General features: G+C 28.3%; 1 protein-coding gene across 5 annotated transcripts in view; it reads right to left on the reverse strand.

Moving 5' to 3' along the window:
• Positions 1–26,429, reverse strand: part of LOC136973095 (pecanex-like protein 1) — a 133,108-nt gene that overhangs the window by 43,472 nt on the left and 63,207 nt on the right. For 3 of the 5 annotated variants that reach the window (XM_067267817.1, XM_067267802.1, XM_067267796.1), the window contains 10 exons: positions 15,625–15,693; positions 13,166–13,274; positions 11,730–11,893; positions 8,497–8,602; positions 7,410–7,856; positions 5,540–5,693; positions 2,749–2,781; positions 1,877–2,051; positions 1,479–1,589; positions 900–991 (listed from right to left, as the gene is read on the reverse strand). In XM_067267817.1, coding sequence (XP_067123918.1) covers positions 900–991; positions 1,479–1,589; positions 1,877–2,051; positions 2,749–2,781; positions 5,540–5,693; positions 7,410–7,856; positions 8,497–8,602; positions 11,730–11,893; positions 13,166–13,274; positions 15,625–15,693 — 1,460 coding nt within the window. The remainder of the gene's footprint in view (positions 1–899; positions 992–1,478; positions 1,590–1,876; positions 2,052–2,748; positions 2,782–5,539; positions 5,694–7,409; positions 7,857–8,496; positions 8,603–11,729; positions 11,894–13,165; positions 13,275–15,624; positions 15,694–26,429) is intronic. The other 2 variants (XM_067267825.1, XM_067267808.1) reach the window with 1 other exon arrangement.

Here is a 26,429-nt window from a genome sequence, read left to right on the forward strand (position 1 = left end):
CATAATACTAACCTCATCCATTCTTTATAGACACTTTATTTTATGAATGAGTTCTGAGTATTTATTTATTAATTTTTCAGTTTTTTCAGTGTATGTATTTTGTATGTTGTGGATGTTTAGTACACTAACATTTCTATGATGTATGTAATTTTGTTTTGTATGTCAATGCATGCAACATATGGTCTTGTAATGGATTGTTTCATCTTTATGGCAGAGTCATAGTATATTTTGTATTCCATTTTTTTAAGACTAGCTGAAGAGTGTATTTGTAGTATAGTTTGTGACTAAAAATTTATGTTTGTATGCAAGATTTTGATATATTATAATTGCTATTTGGTTATGTTGATGTAAGTAGTTAGTGTAGTTAGTGTTAAAAGCTTGCAACCTAACGTGATATTTGTATAGTCTTGTGCATGATGTGGGATTTTATACAAGTGAGTATTGTGTCTTAAGATGTGCTTTATGTAGTTTCTTGTATTTATGACTTGGTCTTGTATTGTAATCATTCTGTCTTTCCAAAGAGACATCCATGAATCAATCAACAGGTTGTTGTAATTCTGTCAATGTGTTCTTGGCTAAAATTGTTAAGGTGCTTATTATGGAACTCCTTCCAAACCTAATACTGAGTATGCATTTTATGTATTCTATTAGATCCAGGTCAATGCTGTGTAAGTTTAATAGAATTATTTAACAGTAATATTCATTAACCATTTCTCAAAAATGGTTAAGTTAATGAATAAAAATAGAAAAGTTATTAATATGTTTATAAAATATATTCTGGCAATATTTATTTCATGTTCAAAACAATAAGATCTGATTTATTTGCAAAATCCATTACTTATGAGTATAATTAAAATCTTAGATAATAAAATTAATTTTTATGTAAATATTAAACTTACTTTTAGAGCACTGTATGCAAATCCATAAAGAAAAGTTACAGCTGAACAACTCCTAACTATACAATACACAGCAGATATCAGGCCAGTACTAGCTGCATATAAATATTTAAGAAAATTACCATTAAAATAATATATACAAAATAAAATATTTAATTTTAAATTTCTCTATTTATAGAGTAAATTTGTTGTTATAAACTTAATTTTCTTCGATCATATTCAAAAAGATGAGAAAAAAATGCTTAATCCTGGAAACCAAGAATACATACCATAGCATACTACCAATAAATGGTAGATGCTACAGAGATGTTAAAGAACACTATGACTGTACATAGTCATAATGCTCTTTAACATTGCCTTTATGCTACCTAAAATTTAAATTTGTTATGAAAAGTAATGGACATAGTATACATGATAAAATGTTATTTTAGCAACAAATAATTTAGTTAATCAGACAAAAAGAAAAAAAAAAGTTGAAATGTTTTCTGGAAAAAAACTGTTTTTTAAAAAATTGTTTATTGCTATACAATATTAATTAAATTATGTTAATATTTTTAAATTTCTATATTATAAGCTTCGTACCTGTTCCACCAAACAGATGTATATCTATTTGTTCTAAAAAATATATCAGAAAAGTATTAACTTGAGGTAGAAGTCCAAGGCTGAAGATTATTGGAAAAAATAATGTAAATGCTGTAATAATAATAATAATAAAGAATTAAAAATTAATCATATATAATACATTTTTGTAACTTTTGTTATATATATACTTTTTAATTGTCAAATTCTATACTCTTCTACTAAAATTAGTGTTTTAACATTTTACATTAAAGAATGTTTAAAATATAGAAAGTCAAATAGTTCAAACTTATAAATCTAAAGTCATGGAATTAAACAATTAAATTATCATGTTTAATAGATATTTAAAATATTTATGTATACTTGTTTTAATATACTATAAGTTAACTAAAATTACTTACTAATAAGAACATCTCGAACCCATTCAAGTATTTCTCTGCTAGTGAATACTATTCCATATAGACTTAAAGATGAATAAGGTTCCTTTATTTCCAAGCAGAATTGTAGAACAATCAATAAAAAACAACATAAACAAAAATAAACAGGACGGCTGTATAAAACAAGACGGTTGTAACCCTGAAATAAAATATATATCAAATGTACTCTTGAAATAATTTCATACATCTTTCAGTAAATATATAATAAAATAACAATATTTTATTAAGAGTTCATAAAGTCAAACCAATTAACCAAATATTACCAAATTTTTTATAGTAATGTTTGATTACTTGACTCATAAGCCAAGTCAAGTAATTTGAAATTTTATATATTTATACATACATATAAATTATTAAATCTAGTAAAATACCTTTTTGTTTTGTGTAATAAAAAATATTTATATAGCTCTTTAATAGCTAAACATAAGATTATCTGATATCATCATCAAACAATTTATTAAAAAAGTATAAATAAATAAATAAATTAGAAGTTTTGTGTTTTTATAGTTAAAATTGAAAGCATTCCATTCTTTAAGAAGACAATAAAAAAGTATTTATTTTGTAACTAAACAAACAAAATCTATAATAATTAGTAAATATTTCTTAATGTCTTCAGAATATTTCAATACTAGTTTATAAGTTCATGTGTCCATATTACAATTGTATAGTAATAATGCATAATGAAAAATTAAACTTAATAAAGTACATTATTTATTAAATTATCTAATATTTTACTAAGTTGCATATATCAATAATATGATTTAAATAGTACTGTAATTAATTATGATATAAATACATTTTTTTAGGTTAGAGTATAATATATAAATACAACTTACATGTGTTGGAGAAGAAGCATCAGGCTGAACACTCTAAAATTAAAAACTGTATTTTAAAATTTATTTTAATTTTGATGTAGATTTACTCAATTGTATCTAATATAAAATAATTTTATCATTAAAACTAATTATTTTTATCTATTAAAAATATATACACCAATCTTTATATAGCAATAAAGTAATGCAGTGTGAAGTTGATATTATAGCATATATTCATTTTAAAAACTTATATACTATGTAATATGTTGATTATTTAGTAAATACAGTCTTAAATTCTTAATAAAATTTGTATCATTTTATATAATTAACATCATCTTCATCATAAAAAAAATTTATTATGTTAATAATCAATTTATGATGTGAGAATTGAGTTTTATTTAATTAATTAGCATTGAAAAAATATTTAGTTTTTTGAGTTGTTTATAAAAAGAAAAGATACGGTATCACTTTTTGGCTAGAAAAGGAAATCAACTTCCCTTCCCATGAGACCTTATCTACAATTTCGACAATCATCTGTTTATTTACCCCCTCTGCACCTAACCATACATCCCATGTGTAACAGTGGACTCTTTTACGCTATTAGTCAGAAAGTACGATAAAAAGGGCAATTTTCCCACCATTTGGGGCAGTCCATGATGAAAGGAATTTGCCATAAAAGACGACAGTCTACAAAATTAAGAGATTTCCCATAGGAGACACATTTCATCATATTCCAAACAGGCCATAACCTCATAGAAGAGTCTAAAGATTTAACTTTGTGCACCACCAAATAAGAAGATTGTTTCCGCTTCGCTCATCATCATCATCCTCACTTCCACCGCTGTCATCCCGCTTCATCATCGCTTTCCCGCTGCTCTGAAAATATAGCTCAAGATCTACAGTTGAGGTAGTACATCTTGATATTTGTAAACTCTCTCTCTCTCGAAGGTTTACCAGTATACTCTCGGTTAAGCAATATATCCTTAGTTTAGAGGTGTAAGTATAGTAGACTCGAACATGTTAAGTTGTATTTGTGTTGTTATAATGTATCTCATCGTTGCTGTATTTTATATTAGTAAACCTTTTATTGTTAAGTTAACGTGTTGACTCCCGTTTGATTGATTAAATACAGACTATTCACCTCTGCTACAACTCGGACTTACCTGCAACTCTCTCCACTCATCAATGTAAAAGCCCTCCTAACTAAACTGATATCAAGAATGCATGATAGGGCACGAACTTCAACCCTATCTGGTGTCAGAATCCTGACTGTAGATTGGGATTTTGCAATCTTTGATCTCAACACAAATTATAGCCATCCTTAGACGACAGTGATCTCACAATATTATTATAAATTATAATCATATGAAATATCTTATACAGGGTGTATCAGTACAGTGGTTATAAACTTACAGGAGAGTACACCAGCTAAAAATGACCCAGCATTTTTGCTGTACAAAGAATAATAAACATGTTTTTTCACCCTGTTTGTGTCCTTCATTTCTTGTGTTTTGTGTCATCACTACCAAGCCAGGAAAGCATTTCTGACCATGCATTGCTATGTGATTTCTCATTGTCTAGGTGTACTCTATCTCTCCTGAAAGTTTGTAACCGCTGTACGAATTCACCCTGTATATAACAAATCACATAATAAGAAACCAAAAATTGATTATTATTATTTTAATGATGCAGTCAGACCTCTTTGACACAAAGTTGATAAACCCTTTTGATAAACTAATAATAGATTTAGGACTAGTGTTGAAGTTAATAGTAATGTATTGCTCCAAACTAATATTATAAATTCTTCTAAAGTTGGTTTTAATGCAACTAGAATTTACCTATGGTCAACTGCTACTTTGACTCAATTTGATGCTTCATGTGTTGATATAGCACTTTTCAACATGTTGAGAAACTTGAAAGTACTTTTTAGCAGAAAACAATTTGTGGCATATATTACAATAAAAAATTTTCCATAAGTCTGTGTTTTAAATGTCTAAGATCTAAATTCCTGACTTTCTTAGCAATTAACCATTAGTTTTTGCTATTTTACCCATATTGTCAAGTTGAACCAAACTCAATGTAATTGGATAGTGGAATAATATTGCTCATGTGAACTGTATAAGTACAAAAATGATTCATTGCACAGACAGCAGAAAGAGACTAGACCATTTGAAAAGAAAACTGCACTTGTAACCATGCAAACGAGCTATAAAATTTATAGAACTTCTATTTAGTCCAAAAAATGATCAATCTGAAAAATATGCAGTAAAAATCATAAATGCATATTTTATATGCATTATTGAACAACCTTAATTTTGATATATTTGGACCCAAACAGTGTTTATATTAAGATTTCAACATCACAACACTTAAGGAAAAAACATAAACATGCATACACACCTGCTCCTTAATAATTTGTCTTAGTTTGTGTGAATCTGTTTATACTGTAAGCTTGTGCCAGGAATGCAATTTCTGTGCAAACAGGATTATATTCTATTCTTTTTTTAGTTTGTTTATTTGTTATTACATATATTACTAAACTGATTTAGATTTTAAAATAACTATTATATATAATTTACACACAGATTATAATTATTATTAATAAAATTTCTTCAAAGTAATTTAAAATTTTATTCTATTAAATAAAACAATAACTTGATATAAAAGCAATTGTCCTAATTAAAGTATCATTAATTAGTATTAATTTAGGCACAATAATATGCTTGAAATAAAGGTTATAACTTTCAACCAGAAAAATCACGGTAAATTACATTAAATATCCTAGTTACATAAAAATCAGAAATTCTATTACCTTTAATAATGTGTACTGACAACTTGCAATAATAAAACAAAATACAAAACTCCAAATATCTTGAAAAATATCCTGAGATAAACATACTGCTCCAAGTGCAGCTACCAGCACTGCCAACATCACAGATAACATATTCTCTGTTAATGTTAGATTCCTATATAAAAATAATGTAATTTTATTTAGATAATTTAAATATATATTTATACTCTTATTTAAATCTAAGTAATGTAAATTACAAAACATAATTGTTCCAAAAAAAATTATTGTTTTTCTGTAAAATATGAATTTTTTTAATGTTAATTAGAAACCATTTTCTCCATTTTTACAAATAATTTAATTACTAATCTATTGTAACTAAAAAAACACGTCACATATTACATTATTTAATGTTATTTACTTTAATCAGATTGCATCAATAATAGTTTAACAGCATAGCAACAAATCACCATTTTTTTTACAGCATATAAGATTAATTTTCCATGGCTAATAACTTAAATTCCCTAAATGGCCTTCTTAGGTAACAGGTAATCTTACCTACGTAAACATTTTAATTAAATAATATTTTTATTCAACATATTATTATTTGTTTTTTGCTATAGCTAAGCACCTTTTGAATGTATTTATGAAGACTATTTTAATGGTGAATTCCTTCTGAACTCCTCTTTCTTCCTGATAAATTAAAGTGTAAATTCTAAGTTTATTTCTTTTTTTTATAACCAGAATACAAAAAAAAAAAAACAAATAAAATTGATTCTGTGCACAGAATGATAAATACACTAAATATTTTTTCCTAGCTATTCTGTGCTGAAATGAATAATATATACCATAAAATATGATAATATGTTCTAATAAATAAGTTATAACTAATGTTTCATTTTTAAGATAAAGATGATGGAAAAACAGAAAAAACAATTTTTAACACCCATAAAAATTTGAAATAAAGAACAAATATTTTTGGAAATATTAAGTCAGCTAAGTCAATTGAACATGATGACAACTGTATTATTAATGAAATCAAACAATTTAAAAAACGAAGTGTTATATTTTAGAAAGAGTGGTGGATTTGAATTACAGATATGTATACAAGATTTACATTTAAGAAATATGTTAATAGCACAGATGTATAAATAATGAATGTATGCATAAAATTAAGTATGAATAATTTACACATAAATAAATTAAAATAATGTTTCATTACAATACACAGTTAGAATTTATTGAAAGCATACTTTCACTAGCAGAGATTTTATACTGAACAGCAGAAATCAATTTTTTTGATAAAATCCAGCAGCAAACTATTATGAAATCTATAATAAAGTATTTAAATAATTTTTAAAAAATATGTTTCTGTAGAAAAATTAAAGTTTTTGATGAAAATATCTGAACTAGTTACTAATCAATAAAGAGTAAATGTTAATGCATAGGAATTTAGACTTCCCTGTCAACTTTTATTGCAATTCAATGGAAATTTATGTTACCTATATTTATTAAGTGTTCTAGTTTCATCAAGAATTGTATTGTAAAATATCAATATATTACATGAAGTTATTTTATTACTTTATTTATTTTCTTATTTCAGAATCTTCAGAGAATAAAGTGGTGAATACATTTTGAAATAAATTAAATTAACTAATATAAGTTTTGTTCTTTAAGATAGATGACATTAATTATTGAATGACCCAATATTTGATAAATAAAAATTGATCAATGTTTAGACTATCTTATTAATATAAAATTACTAATTTAAATAACTCAAATATAAATATATATTAAAATAATTTCATGTAATTTGATTCTTATTCTAAACTAAATTAATGTATAGTTTTTGTTAAATTTTGAAATACATAATATAAAATCAAAACAATCTTACCTGTCCAGCAGGGCAAGTAATGCTAATCTGTCAAATCTTATTTTTATATATTTAAATGGCATTATCCAAAACTTATAATAAATTTTTGGCTTAGAAGAATGCTGCCTATTTTCAGCAAATCTTATTCTACAACTTGATGCAAGTTCAGTATCAGTTCCCCCTTGAGAACTAGCAGCTTGAGAAAGATTAGAAGTAGTAGGTCCTCCACCCATGTTAATTGTTGCATTTGTTACACTTTGGGTTGCTTGACCAAGTAGAGATTCAGCAAATAACTGAAGAGGTGCACGAGGTATAATGCCTCTTGACCTAAAAGGATTACTAGATGATGGAGGGGGAAATTCTAAGCCAGTGAATGAACTTTGTAATTTTGGTGTGTGTAATACTACTGCAGGACTATCAAGTATGACAGTAGAACCAGAACTTGAAGATGAATGAGATGCAGTTTCCCTAAAACAAAAATAAACTTGTTTAAGTGCTAATATTTACTAAAATGTTACATTTAAATAAAAAATATTTTTAGAAATGAGCATCATAGAAATTCTTATAAATAATATTACATAATATTTCTATTTGAAAATTTACTTCTAAACAAAAAAATAATAATATACGAAACAAACATATATAATCTGTAAAAATTAACAATCTCTCTAGAATAGTATAAAATTACTGTTGAAAAACTTATATACCGCTCCAAAATTTTTGGTAATGATATAATCAATAATTGAAGCTATTAATTATTTACAAATATTACTTATAATCCAACATACATGAAATCAAAACAACAACAAATCAATATCATATGAAATAAAATGTAGATAATATATTCTGTATCATTAATCCTTAAACAATTCAAAATAAATTATGAGGGAGCCATAAAGAAATATTTTTCCTCATAAGATTAAGTAAATATAAACAAAACAGAAAAAAAAGGATTCCTTCAAAATACTGTCAAATTTTGTTAAATCTTGATCTTACCATAGAAAACAAAATTTTAAATTTTAAATTGCAATTCCAAAAAAATCTTGGAGATATTTATTTATTCATAACAAGATACTTATAAAAATAAAATAATTAAAATTGTATTTACCATTTATTATCCATCATAAATTCTAAAAGTTTGGCATCAGTAGCAGTACTCAAGCCTTTAGCAACTCCTGTACTATTTTCATCAAAAGTATAAGTTAACCAATTACCTAAAATAGAAAATAAATTATTTATTTTTCAGACTTCTTTTGATATTTATTCCAGAAACTTCAATGTCTACAAAAAAGTTTAAAAATAAAATTTTTGTAACTTTTTGCATTCTTATTAGTTTATTTTTAAATCTGTAATTGATTGTATATGCTTGATGTAATAAATGATTAGAAATAAATAAATAAATTACTGATATAAAATATCAGAATTTATAGTTTCTAAAACTTAAGATATTAAAGTTTATTCATTTTGTGTAAATTACTCTAACTTTTTGATACTAACTTTTAATTCAATTTCAAAATACAATTAATTGTATACAGATGATGATTGTATTTGCAGCTTCAACACTTTCATATTTCTGTAAAACATCATTAAAAAAGTCTGAACAATTGAACAAATAAAATTAAAAACTTTGTTGCTAGATTGTATAATAACTTCTTATAATAGATAAAAGACTTGAAAACACTTAAGCTAAAAATAAAATCAACTTCTGTACACAATTTATTTGTGATTTTATATAGATTAATACAATATATACATTTGTTGAATTATATTATCAATAAATATTAAATAGTTACAAATTTTTTATAGGAATGACATTGGAAATGAATCAAATTGAGGAACAGATCAACTATTTGAATATTGCCATTTGCATTAAACAACTTTGTTATATCAGTTTTCAGGAAACAAACTAAAGTTCCATAATATCTCCAGTTCTGCTTGAGATCCTTTCAAATAAAAAATTATAGTGTTTAAATCTCTTGTATGGAGAACATTTATATACAGTAAAACCTCACTTATGCAGCCACCTTCAGGATATATAATTTCTAATGCATAAATAAGGTAGTCATCTAGATAGAGTTATGAAAGTACTGATATACAGAACTGTAATTAAAGTACCATACTAAATCCTGCTAAAAGTTTAATACTGATTATAAAGTAAATAATAAGTTTAAAAAAAAATAAAATAAAAGAACAAATAATACTGTACATCCTCTCCAATATGTAGTAATTCAAACTTTAATACAGAGTAATATATAATAGAATATTAAATGCTTGCTATGTTTGTAGTGAATACAAGCTGTTTGCAATAGAGTTCAAGTACTGTACGCATATGTACCATAGATGAAATCAGCATGTTTATGAAATAACATTAAAAGTTTTCTTTAATTATTGTATTTTAGTAAGAGAATTCAGAATTAAACAAAAACAAAAGTCACTAAATATGTGTGTCCAAGAGTTAGAAAAGAGTTTTAATAATTAAACCTGCTTTTTACACCAGGTTCATCAAGACTTTTCTTTGTTGAGAGTTGTGAATGACACATCAGTGATGTAGATTGACCATTGCTGATTTACATAGTTATATTTTTACAAAATACAATCAGATTTTATATAAAATTATTGAAAAAAAATATAATTGTCTTTTTATTACTAAATTCTGGAGATAAATTTAATTTGTCAAGTCTAAGATTTATTTTATTTGAATGTCATCCTATCAGAGGGATCTCAGCAAACTATTCCAAAACAATAGCAACAAAGCTCAGTTTCATTTAATGTGAGTTTGAACAATACATTGAGTTTGTCAGTTCACTAGTCATTTGTTCCCTATAAAATCAAATATTGACAAATGCTATGATCCATAATTTTCTATCTAAATTTTTTCTGGAATATGGTGAAAAATATAAAAGGTAGTTTATAGACTAATCATAATGCGACAATAAATGAGAAGAACACTACAATATTAGTAATAAAACTCATTGTAGACATGCAAAAATGTTAAGACCACACACAAAAGAAAATAATGTCATTCCGATGAAACTAGACTCCTAAAATGTATGATTGGATCAAGAATCAAAAGGAATTAATAAAAAAAAAGACAAAATGAGTGGTGTAAACAGATAGGAAGCACATGCCACACAGTGACAGAATGAGAGAACATTTAGATTGTTTGGAACATCAGTCACCAAAAAAATATATAATTTAATTGTTAATCTATATTAGCTTAATTTATTAGTTTCTTGTTTTTATAACATTTTGACTTTCAGACAAAAATTTTTGTACTGTTTATGATTTATGTTTGAATCTGTTCATTTTTAAATGCTCAATTTAATGATGAGATGTGAAAAAATCTCAAAATGTATAATCAGAATAAACTGCATTTGACTCTTTAAATTTTAGTATTTTTCAAGATTTCTAACATAAAATGAAGTTGGTTATCACAAAGAAGACATTAGATTCTTTTCATAGCTATATGAACAGAATCAACAGTCCTCCAGATAAATGCCTCAAAAATTTTATAAAATTTAACCATACCTTTTATCTTGATATCTCTCCTCATATAACATTTGTTTATGACAACTTTTTTTGGTTACATATAGATCCTGTAAAAATGCCACTTAAAAAGTTTATGTTAGGATTCAAAATTTGTGCTAGGATTGGACATTTTAATTTTATAGGATAATTTTTAAAATGTATTCATGAAACAAAAAATTTGTTTTTAAAACAGTTTTGCAACTAGATTTGAAAGGAGACATAAAATAGAATTCAAATAGAGATTTTAGGAGAGTTCTCTCTTTGTTTTAGTTGAGTACCATTACTTCACTCTAAAATATTTCATTTTGTTTAATTCTTGTATAAAGTGATAAAACTGTGGATATATTGAGAACTCTACAGTAGTTTTGTATAAAAAACTGTTGTTTTGTATTTGTTATATATTAATTTGTATACATCAGAAAAAATCTGTTAATGCTCTTTAAAACTAAAATACAAATATAACCCAAAGAATTACATTTGTAAACATAGACTAAACTTTTGTAAGCACAATGACAGGATATTTTTGCATAAATCATTGTTTTAATTTTCAGCAGCTTTTCTTTCTTATGTAACTTTTGAGTATAAAAACTATGTTCTGTAACATAAGGCATTTCCAGTTACAAGAACACTTATTTTAAATAATAATAATGAGCTCTCACTATACTTCATAGCTGGTGATATATGATGAGTTAGTCATGATCACCAAGTCTACTCCAAGTAATAATCAAAGGTTCAGTAAATTTATATTTTAGAAAGGTAATACAATGTAAAATTATCTTATATAATACAGAATGAATGTTATAAAACACTGACCATGTTCATCTTGAAAGCAATGTACAGCTCCACTAGTGGTATCATTATGAGAACTTGCAAGATGAGTTCCAGGAGCTGATAATAATCCTGCTAAAAGATGTGGTGGGGGACCAGAATGAAGTTGTTTTTTTGGTGACATCCAACTTGCACTGCTACTATCCTCTCTAAATATCAGATAGAAGTATTGTTTCATTTATTGCCATTGTTATTAAAATATAAAAATAATGAAATTTTTTGTATTTTGTCAAATAACAACAATATATATTTATTTTTTTATAAAAAACATTTTAAAAATTTAAGAATAAAATAAATCATATCAGTCTTTTCAGTTCTAACTAATCACAATTTAATAATTTAAACATAAACTAAATTGTAAAATTTTATCAGATGATGATCGAGTTCAAAAATCAAATTGAAGACAAAGTCTGTTGAAAAAGGAATCATCATTTATTCACTTTCAATGTTCTGTTTGCTCTTAACATGATTCAAGAATTTGGGAAATCCAACATACAGAATTTCACAACTTGTAAGTGCTAACTCAATTATTTGATATTTTTTTAAATTGAAGTATAATGTGTGTTGTCTCAAATTTGTCCATGGATTTTAAAATATTGAAATTTTTAATTTCTTTTGTGCCTTTTGTCAGGTTTACTTTTAATGAAAACCGACAGTGCAATTTTTTTCTTCATTGTCCTAGCTTTCCTGTCAACCAGATGTTGTAATTGCTTTCAAACCTTAGCCTTTAAGTTTGACATTGTGTTTTGTTTTTATAGATTTAATATTTAGTAAAATTTACTTATATTTTTAGGTAAGTGCTATTAAGCTTTTATTAAACATAGATAAGCAATCATTTGTAAAAATGACAAACAAAATACTGCAGTATCTCGGTACTCACTGTTCCTATCTCAAACAATTCAGTATTTGAACAAATTCTGGAAAAAAAATCACTCAGTGCTCAACTGAACAAACACAACTCATTAAAACAAATTTTTGATTAATAACTTATTTTAATTTTATCATTTATAAAAGTTTTTTTATGATAAAAATTAAAAAAATGAAGATGTTGCTAATATTTCTGATCAAGATCAACAAAACAGCTCAGAAGATAATGATACTTTGTAAAAAAGAAAATGCCCTTATTTAACAAAATGATATTAACACATCATACAGTACTTTTTATTGTGATTACTAGTTAATTATTGATTGCTTTAATAAACGTATTTCTCTTAATGACGAAAAAGAATAGTATACTTTTGTTAACCACATGCTTTGCATTAGTCCTTTGTTTCGTATAGCACAGACTTGCATAACATGGTACTTTTTTGGAACATAACTACCATGCTTTATGAGGAATATCTGTATTTCAATTATAAAATTATTTTAATTATTAGTTTTGTTTGCCTTAAAAATTTTTTTATAGATACTTAATATATTACCCATCCTCTTTATTTGGTATTCCTGGGAGCAGAGATAGCATTTCTGGAGCACCATCAGGAGTTCGTCTTCTTCGAGCAAGCAGTTTTAGTTTTTTGGAAACTGGTACTTCTGAAAAATTTTCATAATTAATTATATATTATCAAAGATTCAATCATATAATTTATTTTGGATTATTACTATAGATAAATTCCAAGCAAAGATTGAAATTTCATAACACAAAATAAGCTGAGATTATTTTAAAATATTTACTACTGCTTATAAAAAATACACAAGATTATAGAAGAAATTGTACAAAAAAGTCCTGATATTGAAATTCTTTTAATTCCATTTCAGTTGATGTAATTATGTATAAATAGTTTTGGTGAGTATCAAGTTGTTTTCTTAGAATTTCAGAGTTATCTGAATTTGAATATTATATCTATAAAAGCAGGTTGAACCTTTGATAGTATTAGTTTATGAATAATACAAGATGAAAAATGATACAAAAGAATACTTATAAACAACAATAAATTATACTTTATCAAATTATGATCTTATATAATGTATGAACCAGCTCTTTTTTTAGAAATGTCAAAGACTGGACTATTTCCAGTCATTTAAAACAGGAAAAGATAAAGCAGAGTTAGGCATTTTTGCCTAGCTTACTTTCTGTGCTTACTATATATTTTCTAGCTTTTGGCAAGAATCATGTTTACTTTTTGATTGGCACATTGACCCTATCTTAGTCACTTTCATAAAGATTTGTGCCAAATGAAACTCTTCTCAGTCTTTTGCCACTTTAGCACCTCTCGTGAAAGACTTCCTTGCATTTCATTTATGAATGTGTAGACCTTTGCTTGGGTAGACATGTTCATCTGGGATTTTCTTTTTTGAGCCCTGGCGATAGCTTTCACCTTTCTTCTAGTAGTCTATTATCTTTTTTTACAGAGATCAATCTTCTGGAGTAATTTATTTTGAGATATACAATTGATCTTTTAGGTCAAAGTGCTTTTGGTTTTGCCCCACTTGTAAAATCTACAATATACTACTACTCATAGAAAGATGCAGGTTTCCTAATAATTTTATAAAAGAGAAATAAGGCACATTGTTCAATAGTTTCAAAGTATTCAATCCAGAAAGCTAAGTCGTTTGTCCTATCCACGAAACAGGCTGAATATATAAACTCAATTTCTTGATGACTGGAATGTGTTGACATGGAATTCCAAAAATGTGTTTTTGCATTTTCATGTCACTACATTCCAATTGTCAATATATTCTATTATGTAAAGAATTGAACACCATCTTTTGTCATTATCTCGTTATTTTTATTCTATTATATTTTAGTTTAGGGATTTTATTTAGTTCTGGGTGATAAACTTTGTATTTCCAACTTCAAAATTATAAAATTCTTATCTATTTAGATAAGTATTTTTTATGGTTTGTTTATGGACTAATGTAATATCTTCAAAGAATTATAGTATCTCTTATTAAGATAATTATGAAGTGAATTAAAGAACAGCATTTAAAAAAATTGTCAGGAGTTAAAAAATGTCAAAAGATGATGACAAAAATAGTTACTTCCCTGCAGTAAATATACAGGGTTGTTATAACTGAAGTTGCCCTACTCAGACCTGTCCAGAGCTCATTCTCGTGGATGTATTTTGATGAAACTTGGTATATATGTTATATGGCCCATGGGGAAAAGGAAAATGCAAAAAAAATACTTAGTTTGAATTTTTACCACTAGGTGAAAAAATGGTGCATGAAGAACAAGAAACACAAAATGGAAACATGCAAAAGATTTTTATTCACATTTGTTCAATGTGCAATCCATTTGCATCAGTCAAATGTTCAAACTGCCTAACATCATTGTAAGACATGTAATTGATGCAAATGCAATCCATTTGCATCAGTTACCAACACATGTACTGGTAACTGATGCAAATGGATTGTATTTGCATCAATTACATGTTTCCATTTTGTGTTTCTTGTTCATCATGCATCATTTTTTCACCTAGTGATAAAAATTCAAACTAAATATTTTTTTGCATTTTCCTTTTTCCCATTGTCCATATAACATATATACTAAGTTTCATCAAAATACGTCCACGAGAACGGGCTCTAGACAGGTCTGAGTAGGGCAACTTTAATTATAACCACCCTGTATCATTTCAATATAAAAATGTTTAATAATAATAATAAAAAAATAAAAATAATAATAATGTAAGGGAGATTCATAAATACATATTAGATTTTCTTTCCAATTATGAGGAAAGTTTAAAATCTGCTGATAATTATATTTACCACAATATTTATTGTATCTGTAAAGAAAATATGCTATGTTTTAGACTAATAATTTACTAGCTAACTTCTAGTTTTTTTACTTGAATGTAATTGCATAATTCTACTGATAAGATTTTTTGAATACAATAATATATAATAAAAACTACATAAAATACACAAAAAATATCAGAAATACCTTTGGTAGGACTATTTTCATTCATATTTACAGACACTTGTCCCACAGATACATCTGATGACATTTTTCCTACGTAGTAAATTATTTAATCATTAAATAATTTAATAATTTCCAGTTCATTTAAAAGTTAAAAATGTTTTTAGATAGTTTACAATTATTAACATTTTTTAAAATATGTTAATAACTATAAAATAGCCATTAGATAGCTGACGAAGTATCTTAAAATGTGTTACCATATTTTCTGGGATTGACCGGCATGCCGCATAAAAATGGGAGAGACCAGCATGCCGAAAACCCTGAGGTTACTGGCATGCCGGTTAAACTGTAACTAAAAAATAAAATTAATCAGATCTAACAATTTTGTTAAAATAAATGTTAAAGAAATCATTCTTCCTAGTACAATAAAATAATAATATTGTAATTTGACTGACTTGAAATCAGGAATAGTTTTTGTTTACAAGACAATAAAACAATGTCTTATTAGTGGTGGTGGTGGTGGTAGTTAGTCAGTCAGTGTGGGCTACACTGATAATCTATTCTGACTTTAAAAATAACACCTTCTTCTCAAATTTCACGCAAAGGGGATGTTAATGGTAGTATAAGCTGAGATAATTTACAGCAGTTTCTTAAATTTAATGTTTTTTTTTTTTTTTTTTTGTGTTTTTTGAATCAAATTACGATAAAATACAGTAGAGTCCCGCTAGTCCAAACACTGCTAATCCAAACATGTTTTGGTCTGCGGAGAGGAAATTTTTTCTAACAAGAGGTCCACTTAAAGGTGTTCCCCTTTCTCTTTCTGTTTCATGGCCATTGTAACAGCAGACTAAACTAAACTAAAATAATGTAGAGCAAAGAGTACAGTACATTCAACATCCACAATTAAATGTGCTAACTCATACAGTAGAATCAGTCAACTGATTAGAATCCTGGACTGTGTATTAAAAAAAAAAAACGTTTTTTACAGTTAAAATAATTTTAAGGTAAACAATGAAGGAAGGTTGCTATTTTAAAATTACAAAACTTTTTTTTTGTTAACTGTTTGCACCCTCTATTGAATACAAATCAGATAAAATAATGGGTGCGGCACTAACATTATTGTGTTGGATCTATATAAACCAAACCTGTTTTACTGCTTGCTTCTGCATTATTTCAATTATTCAGCTAATCCGAACAGGGCTCGGTCCCAATTAGTTCAGACTAGCAAGACTCTACTGTAAACATAAAAAAAGCACTTTCAACATTCCACAAGTATTTTAAATTGTTAGAAACACAGCAAAATTAAGAAATTAAACATATAATTGTAGTTTTTGATGTAATATTGACAGTTTCAAGTTTTAGAATAAAAACTTGTTCATTTTTTTAATGGGATCTCTAGAGAGGGACGTATAACTTCACTTAAATAGATATGCTGGCATTCCCATGGGATAAGCCAGCATGTCTGTTTTTACCATACAAAAATATCTGATTTCATGGTCTGCCCCAGATGGACTGACATGCTGGACAATCTGCAAAAATACAGTATTAACTATGAAATAAAATTTTTTAATAAGTACAGCAGTAAAATAATTTAATAATTATTATTGTTCAATAATATATCCAGCAATCTTTGCTAATATTTATTTAATTATCATCATTTTTCAACCATAATATTTTAGTAATCTATGACAGATAAGATATTTATTTATTATTGTAAGAAGAAGAATTAAATAAAAAGATATGCATATATATTATTTAAATCTTTATGAAGAAAACATGAAAATCCTAAATCAGATGAAATGAATATGTCATAATTATATAAAAATCATCTTTTAATCCAGAAAATACACATTTTAATTAAAAAACTATTGCTTTTGGCTATTTACAAAACTACTTGCAAACTATATCAAACACGCACTAACAACAACAACAATAGTAATAATAATAGTGGAGAATGGATAGGGTACTTATTGCAAGCGTAGTCCTTACTTGTATATGTCATACCACATATACTAAATAAGTGTATAAACTAGGAATTGCATTACTAGTTAATGGTTTTCAAGTGATCAATTAAATAATTCATTTGTAAATATACTGGTGAAATAATAGACATGTAATAGTGTTTTGAAGCCAAATATTTATTTGTATATATATACATATATATATATATTACATATTACAGATATAGAAGTGCCAAATTTATTTATTTAAACTGTAAAACCAGTTTATGCCATATATCTTTTAAAAATTATAAAGAAATGCAAAGTAGTAATTAAAGTATCATATTACAACACTAAACTGGACAGCTTGGCAATTTGTTTAACCCATAATGACTACAATACAACAGAAATTTTAGTTGACAAAATGGAACATATTTATATGAATGATAGCACTTGAACTAGTTATTTTTTAATCATGGCAATTAAAAGATTACAGCATGTTACCAACTTACCAATGAGTCATTTGTGTACTAACCTTTACATTTAGAGTTAATATTTAAAAATTACCAGTAAACCAATAATATTTTGAAAATTTACCATTTTATTACTAATAAAAGTCAGTAAATTTGCAATCCCTACTAGAAACATTAGAGCTTCACAATAATACATACATCACACTATAAGCCATACTAAACATATGTCACATAACCAGGAAATTCATAAATATAGACACATACATGAACAACACACAAACAAAATAACAGTTTTTCTTGTAGCTGTGCCTTAATTTAAGTCCAGCATAGCACTAGAATCAGAATTAACTAAGTAGAATACAGGTAGACCTCCTACAACACAGTAGATACATTCCTTGAAAATACCACATGGGAAATCGCGTTATAGGAGACACCAACTTAATACAAAAACTGGATTCAGTTCTAAAAAGAGAAAAACTGCCTTTTATGGTGTAACATTTTCATCATTTTTTAAATTTATGTACATAAAAAGCTTAAATAAAATTCAAGGCATCATATAAAAACTAAAAAGATTATGATTTCAAGTCAAAATCAAAAAGAAACGTAATGTTATGCTCACAAATTCAGTCCTCATCGTCACTTATTATAGTTGTTCGAGAATGTTTGACTGACCTTATTTCAAGATCTGAGCTTGTTTCATCAAGTTCCACTGCACTTGTGTGATCTGTTGTGATTTTTCTGTTATGTGAAAGATAATTCATTTCTAAATACCCTAAACCACGTTGTAAGAAAATTTCCAAGTTTTTCCAACCGCGTTGGAACGAAAACGCATTGTAAAGGTACCGCATTGTAGGAGGCCTACTTGTACATTCCATCAATGCCATAATAATAAAACACATCACATTACAGAAAGCAGCCATAATAAACACACACCACATAGGAAATTCTTAAACACAGAGACAAACATGATCATCATATAATTATAATAAATTTTTCTGTAGTCTTAACTTTAGTTTGGTATAGCAATAAGCACTGGTATTTATCAAACAGGATACATTCCAGTAAAACCATAATAATAATGAAATAAATACACTTTCCTTATTTGTTATTGTAATGAAAAATATGTTTGCTTGTAATCTGAGAATGTCTTGAAAAACATTAATTTGTTAATTAAAATATATTTACGAAGGATAAAAATTACAAATTAATAATGTTTATTAAGGAACTCAATTATTGCTGTTGCTGGAGCATATTTTAAAGTGCAAATTTTATTTCTGGCATTCCCTCTAAAAAAGTTACATTGAAATCAATTATAAAAATTGCTAAATTGATTATAACTTCAAAATTAAAATTAAACAATGTTTAAACAATAGTTTTTAATTTTAATGTTCAATACAATTTTATATAATCTTTTACAAGAACTGGAGCATGACTCCTAAGATACCCAAATCCAAAAATCCTGGGAAGACAAACTTAATATTAACAAAGGATTTTCCAGAAAAAGAGAAGATTCTTAGATATCTCATTTATGTGAGAGCCTAGATTTTCTCTACAGTTTTTCTATAGCCATTTATGTAGAGAAAGGGTTATAAATAGTGATTATGAAAAAGGTATTAACGTTTAAAATCTATATTAACCACAAGGCAAATTGTTTCAGAAAGAAAATTTTTATAAGAAAAAAAAACTTTTTCCCAACGATTAATAAAAGATGGAAGGATATGATTGTCTTCCCACCGGATTTACTTCCTTCACAAGGTGACATATCTTCTGAATGTGTCACCCAAAACTTCCACCAAAATTCATCTATTGGCTACGACCTATAACATTTCCAAAAAAGGGCAGGAGGAAACATGAAGTAGACCCCCCCAATAAAAAGAGGAATAGGATGACGATCGAGGTGAGAGGTGATGATGATGAGTTAGTCCTCGCCTTGCTCCTCGAGCGGATACCTCCGTAACCCTCCTCAGCCTAGAGTGAACAACTATAGAAAATAACTTGGAAAAGTGAACCCCTTAAAGGTGACATCTTCGAAAGGAGAACTCCTCAAGCGACAAAGGGAAAGAGAAGAAATGGCTTCCAGTGAGCTCCATCAATCCAGAAATTTTAAGGTATCTATACAACTTATCTAGATGTAAACTCTCTCTCTCAACTTAGAATGCGAATTTGTTAAATCGTAGATGAAACTTTTATTATAAAGTATTAATCTTTTTGTATAATTAGTTCAATAAATGGATGATTGTTATTGTTTTAATGGGTGTTTGGTGCACTTTCCTAACCATGTTGTCTCTCGTATCTCTCACGTCATCTCCATCTGGATCTGGCCACATTCAATACATAACCGCTTGCGCAAGAACGAGATTGTTATCGCAATCATTTATCGACTCCAACATACTGGCATCATGACGTGGTGCCAACCTTATGGTCACATTTATATAATTAAAGTATATAAAATAACTAAACATGGTTGTATCATAATACATCACAACTGCCATGTTCACTTTCTAAATTTTTTTTAAATTCAGTTTTTACTCTTTCTGTCTTGTGGGTTATTAAGATGATCTTTTCCATGCTCACCATGGCTTTGACAAGACCAGAAAAAGACAACTAGGTGTAAAGGATAGATCTCAACTTATCCAAAACAGACTGTCCATGAAGAATTTGTGGTTTCCTGTCTGGATTTGATTACAGGTTCCTGAGAACAGTACAGTAGGTAACAAGGAAGTAAAGGTATCAACTTTTACTGTCTTGGCCATTTGGTTGTCCACTTTACAAGTTATAATTTGTAAGCCAGTGAGCTGTTAAAACAGGTTTGGATACTTTTTGTGCATATTATATTAAAATTAAATCATGATTTTTATTCTTTTTTATGATGTCAAGAACCAAAAGACTCAGTTAATCCATCATATGAAAATACATTGAACTTTTAGAAGGAAATGAGATGGTCAACACTGTTCTTTAGTGTATAAAAAAGCTCCACAGGAAGACTTCTGTATTTAACTTCATTTATGACAATAACTTCAATAACTTATTATAAATCAGCTTAGTAGGGTTCATAGATTAGTCATCATTATTAAATTCTTTTACTTTTAAACTTTATTAAAAAATAATTATATAATACAGTTATCATCTATTTTTTGTGTTTGTGTTGTTATAGTTGAATCTCTTTTAACAATAACTCTTTTAATACTCAATTTCCACATAATATATTAGCACAACTTGCAATTTAAAATTAACATATAAAATTTCTCTATAGTCTAGACATAAAGCAAAAATCAGAAAAGCTGTCTTTTAATGAAGACTATGATGAGGACAACTTATTGGTTTTTGTTCCTGAAAATTTTGAATCCAGATTTTCTGGGTGTGAAAAATTTCAGCAAACTGGAAAGCTCTAATCCAGCAGACAAGGGAAAGAATAGAGAGAGAATCTGTGATCCTTTGTCATATTAATTTTTTCAACACAATATAATTTACAATCCTTTCCTACAAGCATGATTTAATATGAAGGTCATTCTAAAAATAAAGAACATTTGTTTCTCTAGATATTTTTATTCAAGATAATGAAGCAAAACTTATTTTACAATGCACATGATACCTTAGCTATTTTTCTACGTAGTCGCCATACAAATTTAGACATTTGTCATAGTGTATCACCAGCTTTTCTATGCTTTCTACACACTCAGTTACCACCAAGTTCTTGAACTGGTCATAAATGCCTCTTTCAGTTCATTCTCACTTCCATAGTGATTCCCAGCCAAAAATTCCTTCAATTTTGGGAAAAGATAATAATCACTCGGAGCCAAGTCCGGGCTATAAGGAGGATGTTCAAAAACTTCTCACTTAAACTACTGAAGCAAGTTCTTCGTCAACAAAGCAGCATGCAGACATGCGTTATCCTGAAGAAGCACAATGCCCCAAACAACAATCTCCACTGTTTGTTTTGAATGGTGCGGCATAGTCGGTGAAGGGTCTGACAATAGGCCACTGCATTTATGGTCTCTTCTCTAGAGATGTAGTCGACAAGTAGGAGCCCTTTTGATCCCAAAAACACTGTAGCCATAACCCAGCATTTCTCGAAGTGGGCGATAACGCCCCCTTGTGGGCGGTGAGTAAATCTAGGGAGCGCTGGAGGCAGGGTACTGAACGGTGACCAAAGGCAAAAGTTGGGGTCACTGACAGCAGTTCCATTTCCTCTGTTAAACGGATAAGAGAAAACATTGCGTTTAAGGGTTTCCAGATGTTGAGAACAATGTACCGTAAGGGCACAAAGAGTGAGATTCGTAGAAAAGTTTTCCTAAGAATATTTCCAATCCTTTCTCACACAAGAGAAAATGAGTTAGGGGGCATTGGGTATAACTTTTTGAAACAAAGGGGGCGGTGGATCGAAAAAGTTTGAGAATCATTGCCATAACCTTTTTGGTACTCAAAATTTGATTGGCTTTTTTTGGTTTGGTCAGGAATAATGCCATTCCATTAACTGGCGCTTTGTTTCTGGAGTTTTATGTGAAATACAGGTCTCATCACCACTAACAATGTGGTTCAAAAACTCCTCACCATCCTCGTACCGACTGAGAAAAGTCAGTGCAGCCCCCATCCGATTTTGTTTGTATTCATCTGTCAAAAGTCGAGGAATCCAACTGCACACACTTTTCTGTAGCCCAAATAACCACTAACAATGCCATAAAGAACTGTTCTTGAAATTTCAGAAAAGAACAAACTGAGTCCATTTATAGTGAAACATCTATCCTATTGAATTTTTTCCTCGATTCTTGATTTGAGTTTGTCAGTCACAACGGAAGGTTGGCCCGAGTGTTCTTCATCATGAATATTCATTCGCCTGCCATTAAACATGATGCACCATTTTCGAACTGAAGCTTCATTCATCACATTACCATAAACCTCGGTTATCTGTCTGTAAATTTCGATAGGGTGGACTTTTTTTGCATTCAAAAAGTGTATTACACTACAAACCTCACACTTAGCAAGATCTTAAATTTTTTCACACATTTCAAAGCCACACTATAAACAGTAAACAATTGTTGCAACTTGCTGTTAGCGTCAGACTAGCACAAAAAAATGGGAAAGTCCATGACGCGACGATGGGGGTGGTAGGAGAACTGCACGGCTTGTCAGATCGAAACGTTCTTTTCTTTTAGAATGACCCTCATATTTTTCAGAAAAAAAAAATTCTACTTATTAACATATGAAGAAAACAAACATAAAACTATTTATAATGTTTTCTTCTTTATCCATCATACCTCAAAGTTTATACATTCTGAAACATAATACTGAACACACAAATAAAGTTTATAAGACATAACTCTACAATGAAAGTAAGAATGATTCAGACACAGTGAATGAGTACATTTATTAAAACATTTGAAAAGTTTCTTGAAATTTGTGGATCTTTCTGAAAGATTCCTATAAAAAAATGGCTAGAAGTACCTCTACTAGTAGAAAAGTGACTTTATGGAGAAACATTATCAAGTTCCGACTAGCATATCATATGTGTGGAAGTAGTGTGGCTTTAGTTTCTCTGAAACAGAATGTGATCTGAGAAAGTCTGTACACAAATGAAGACATATAAAAATACCATAGTCTTCAAATGTTGGTAGATATAAAACATTTCTAGAAAGACTATCATTATCATCCATAACTGCAATAGCAGAACAGGAAAGAACCTCAATCACCTGATCTAACAAATTGAAAAAGAAAATGTTTGTTACGGAAAGCAAAACAATAATCAGCTCATTATAAAGGTGTCCCCCCCTTCAGGAATCCTTGGATCAAAATGTATCCTGTTGCATTGTTTACTGAATTTTGCAACAGGATACATTTTAACCACTGCAAACTATTGAAGAAATTGATTCTGATCTCAAGATACAAGGAGTGCCTGGAGTTCACCTGATATCAAATTTAATAAGGTGGTTTAGATGAAAAGTAATTTTCTCTGGATTGCCTAGACAACTTGTATTCTTATGTGCTCAGATATGATTGCAATGCACTCAACCATTAATACACGAGGCATCAACAGCAAGAAGAAATGTTATGATTTTAAGAGCAGTCACTTCATTGGGAAATCTCAAAGTTAAGATTGCAAATCAGAAGTGTAACAGCAGTATTTATCTAGAGGACATTCAGCACATCTCTTTCTCATGGATCAAGTGCCAATTTGGCTGCAAAAAATGAATAATGGATCAATATATAAAGTTAGATAAGTTATCCAGTCCAATAATGTAAATGTTTTGCACTGGCCTGCAAGAAGTCCAGTATCTAAATATAGGAAATTTCTGGCATCCTTTGAAATACAGTAGGATAAATAATACAATAGCATTGAACTAGATGATGCTGTTAATCAAGCCACTATTAATTTGATAAAAACCTGTGAGCAAGGACCTATATAAATCTGTACAGAAATAATTTCTTGAAATGGTTACAAAGCAAGAAGATCAAATACAGTAAAATAACCAGACCTATATTCCTATCTGACATGATGAATACTTGATTCTTTGGTAGTAACATATATATACATGTAAAAATCTTAAGTATAATAAAAATCATGTAACAGTCTCACAACTGCACTATCTCCAAACTGCTACATTAGCTCCATGAGTGGCTAATAACTGTACTGTTTATCCTATCTCTTCATCTATTGCTAACCTTTTAAGGTCAGTAAATACATAAAAATAAATCTATAATGGAGCCAATAAAATCCTACTAAGTTAACTACCAACCATAAATTTCAATTTTTACCTTATTGGACAAATCTAAAAATTATATTTTTCTGCTTGTGCAATTTTGTTTATTAAATTTAGTTTTGAACATTTACCATCACTTAAATTATTCAACTTAGGAGTCAGATTAGGTATAGCTATATTATAATTGAAGGCCAGATTTTTAAATGCTGCACCTTTTTTTTTTTTATTTTAGGGCATAATTATCATACATAAATATATATTGAGTGATAGTGGGGGTCTAGTGTTGCCCCTTTTTGCACCTATTATAATGTTTAGTCCTTTTTGCAGTTATTCTTTCTATATTTGCACTTAAAGGACAATTCCAGAGATAATATGATCTCTACCAGCACGGAAGCATTCCCACCTTGCTCAGTGAGGGAATAACGGTTAGTGAGAGAAGTCAAAATTTAGTGAAACTTGAGTTCTAATGTAATTAGAGAATTGAAGATTTTGTTTGATGGAGTGATATACATAGCTAATAAAAACATTAAATAGAAATATTTGACAGAAACCATTACTAAAAACCAATTTGCTACCAATTTTCTTCATCACAAATGCTATAAGATTATGGATACTATCAAAAATATGCTAATTGAAAACTTTCATATATGTAGGGAATAGGACAATGAAAGAAGGTATAGTATAATTATGATCCAATCATTGGCAAAATAGCTGAAAACTTCCTTAATTCTTGCGTTCATTGTCTAATGTTCAATGTCTTCCACAATTGTCTTTTCCTGCCTTTCTCAAATGCTGTTGTTGTCATTCCTCTCCTCTCCCTTTCATCTGCCTCTCCTCCACACCCCCTCATTTATTTTCTTAACAGATTAGGAATTTCACTTATCTAACCCTGACATATATTTAGTGCAAATCTATTGTTAAAACCAGATGGCTCTTTGTAGAGAGAATTCAAAATTTCTGTTAGTGAATGAATTGGAGAGTGGAAAATGGCAAAAAGATTGTCTACAGGCAAACTTTGTGAGATTTTGCAAAAATTTAAGAATGAAAAAATTATTTTCAACAGAAAAGTTATTCAGTGTGATGTCTGAAATATGACAATAAATGTCAATGAAAAACATCAAAAAGTCTATCCAGCAACATATAAGAAGTACAAAACACCAAAAAAACAAATCCTTGAAAGACAGCAACAATTTATTAGACAGGCCTTGCAAAATTCAGTTAGTTCTGCAAAGAATCAATTTGTTATTGATACTGTTGATACATTTATCAGGACAGGACCATTATCAAAACTCAATCTACCTAAATTTAAAAATTATCTTGAAAAATATATTGAAAAGAAATTTACCAGATGAAAGTACTATTAGGAAGAATTACTTGCCTACTGTCTACCAGGCAACTTTCCAAAAAGCGTTATGTACTGTGGGCGAGAATCCAGTCTGCTTTATCTCGGATGAGACTACTGATGTCTTAAACAGGCATGTGTTAAATATCTTGGTATTTCCTCTAACTGATGAATATGTGAAATCTAGGTTGCTGTAAACATATTTTTTGAAAAAACTAACAACACTGTCTTCATACAAGCTTTTAATGATGTCTGTCTGAAGTTTTGGCCAGACTGAATTCGATATGACAATGTGATTCTTATTCTTTCAGACCAAGCATCATACATGATTCCTGCTTTTAACAATTTGAGAGGAATGTACCCAAATATGAATCATGTT

Source organism: Centruroides vittatus, unplaced genomic scaffold, assembly GCF_030686945.1.
Source record: "Centruroides vittatus isolate TY-2023 unplaced genomic scaffold, ASM3068694v2 contig_1074, whole genome shotgun sequence".
In the NCBI taxonomy this organism is placed as follows: domain Eukaryota; kingdom Metazoa; phylum Arthropoda; class Arachnida; order Scorpiones; family Buthidae; genus Centruroides; species Centruroides vittatus.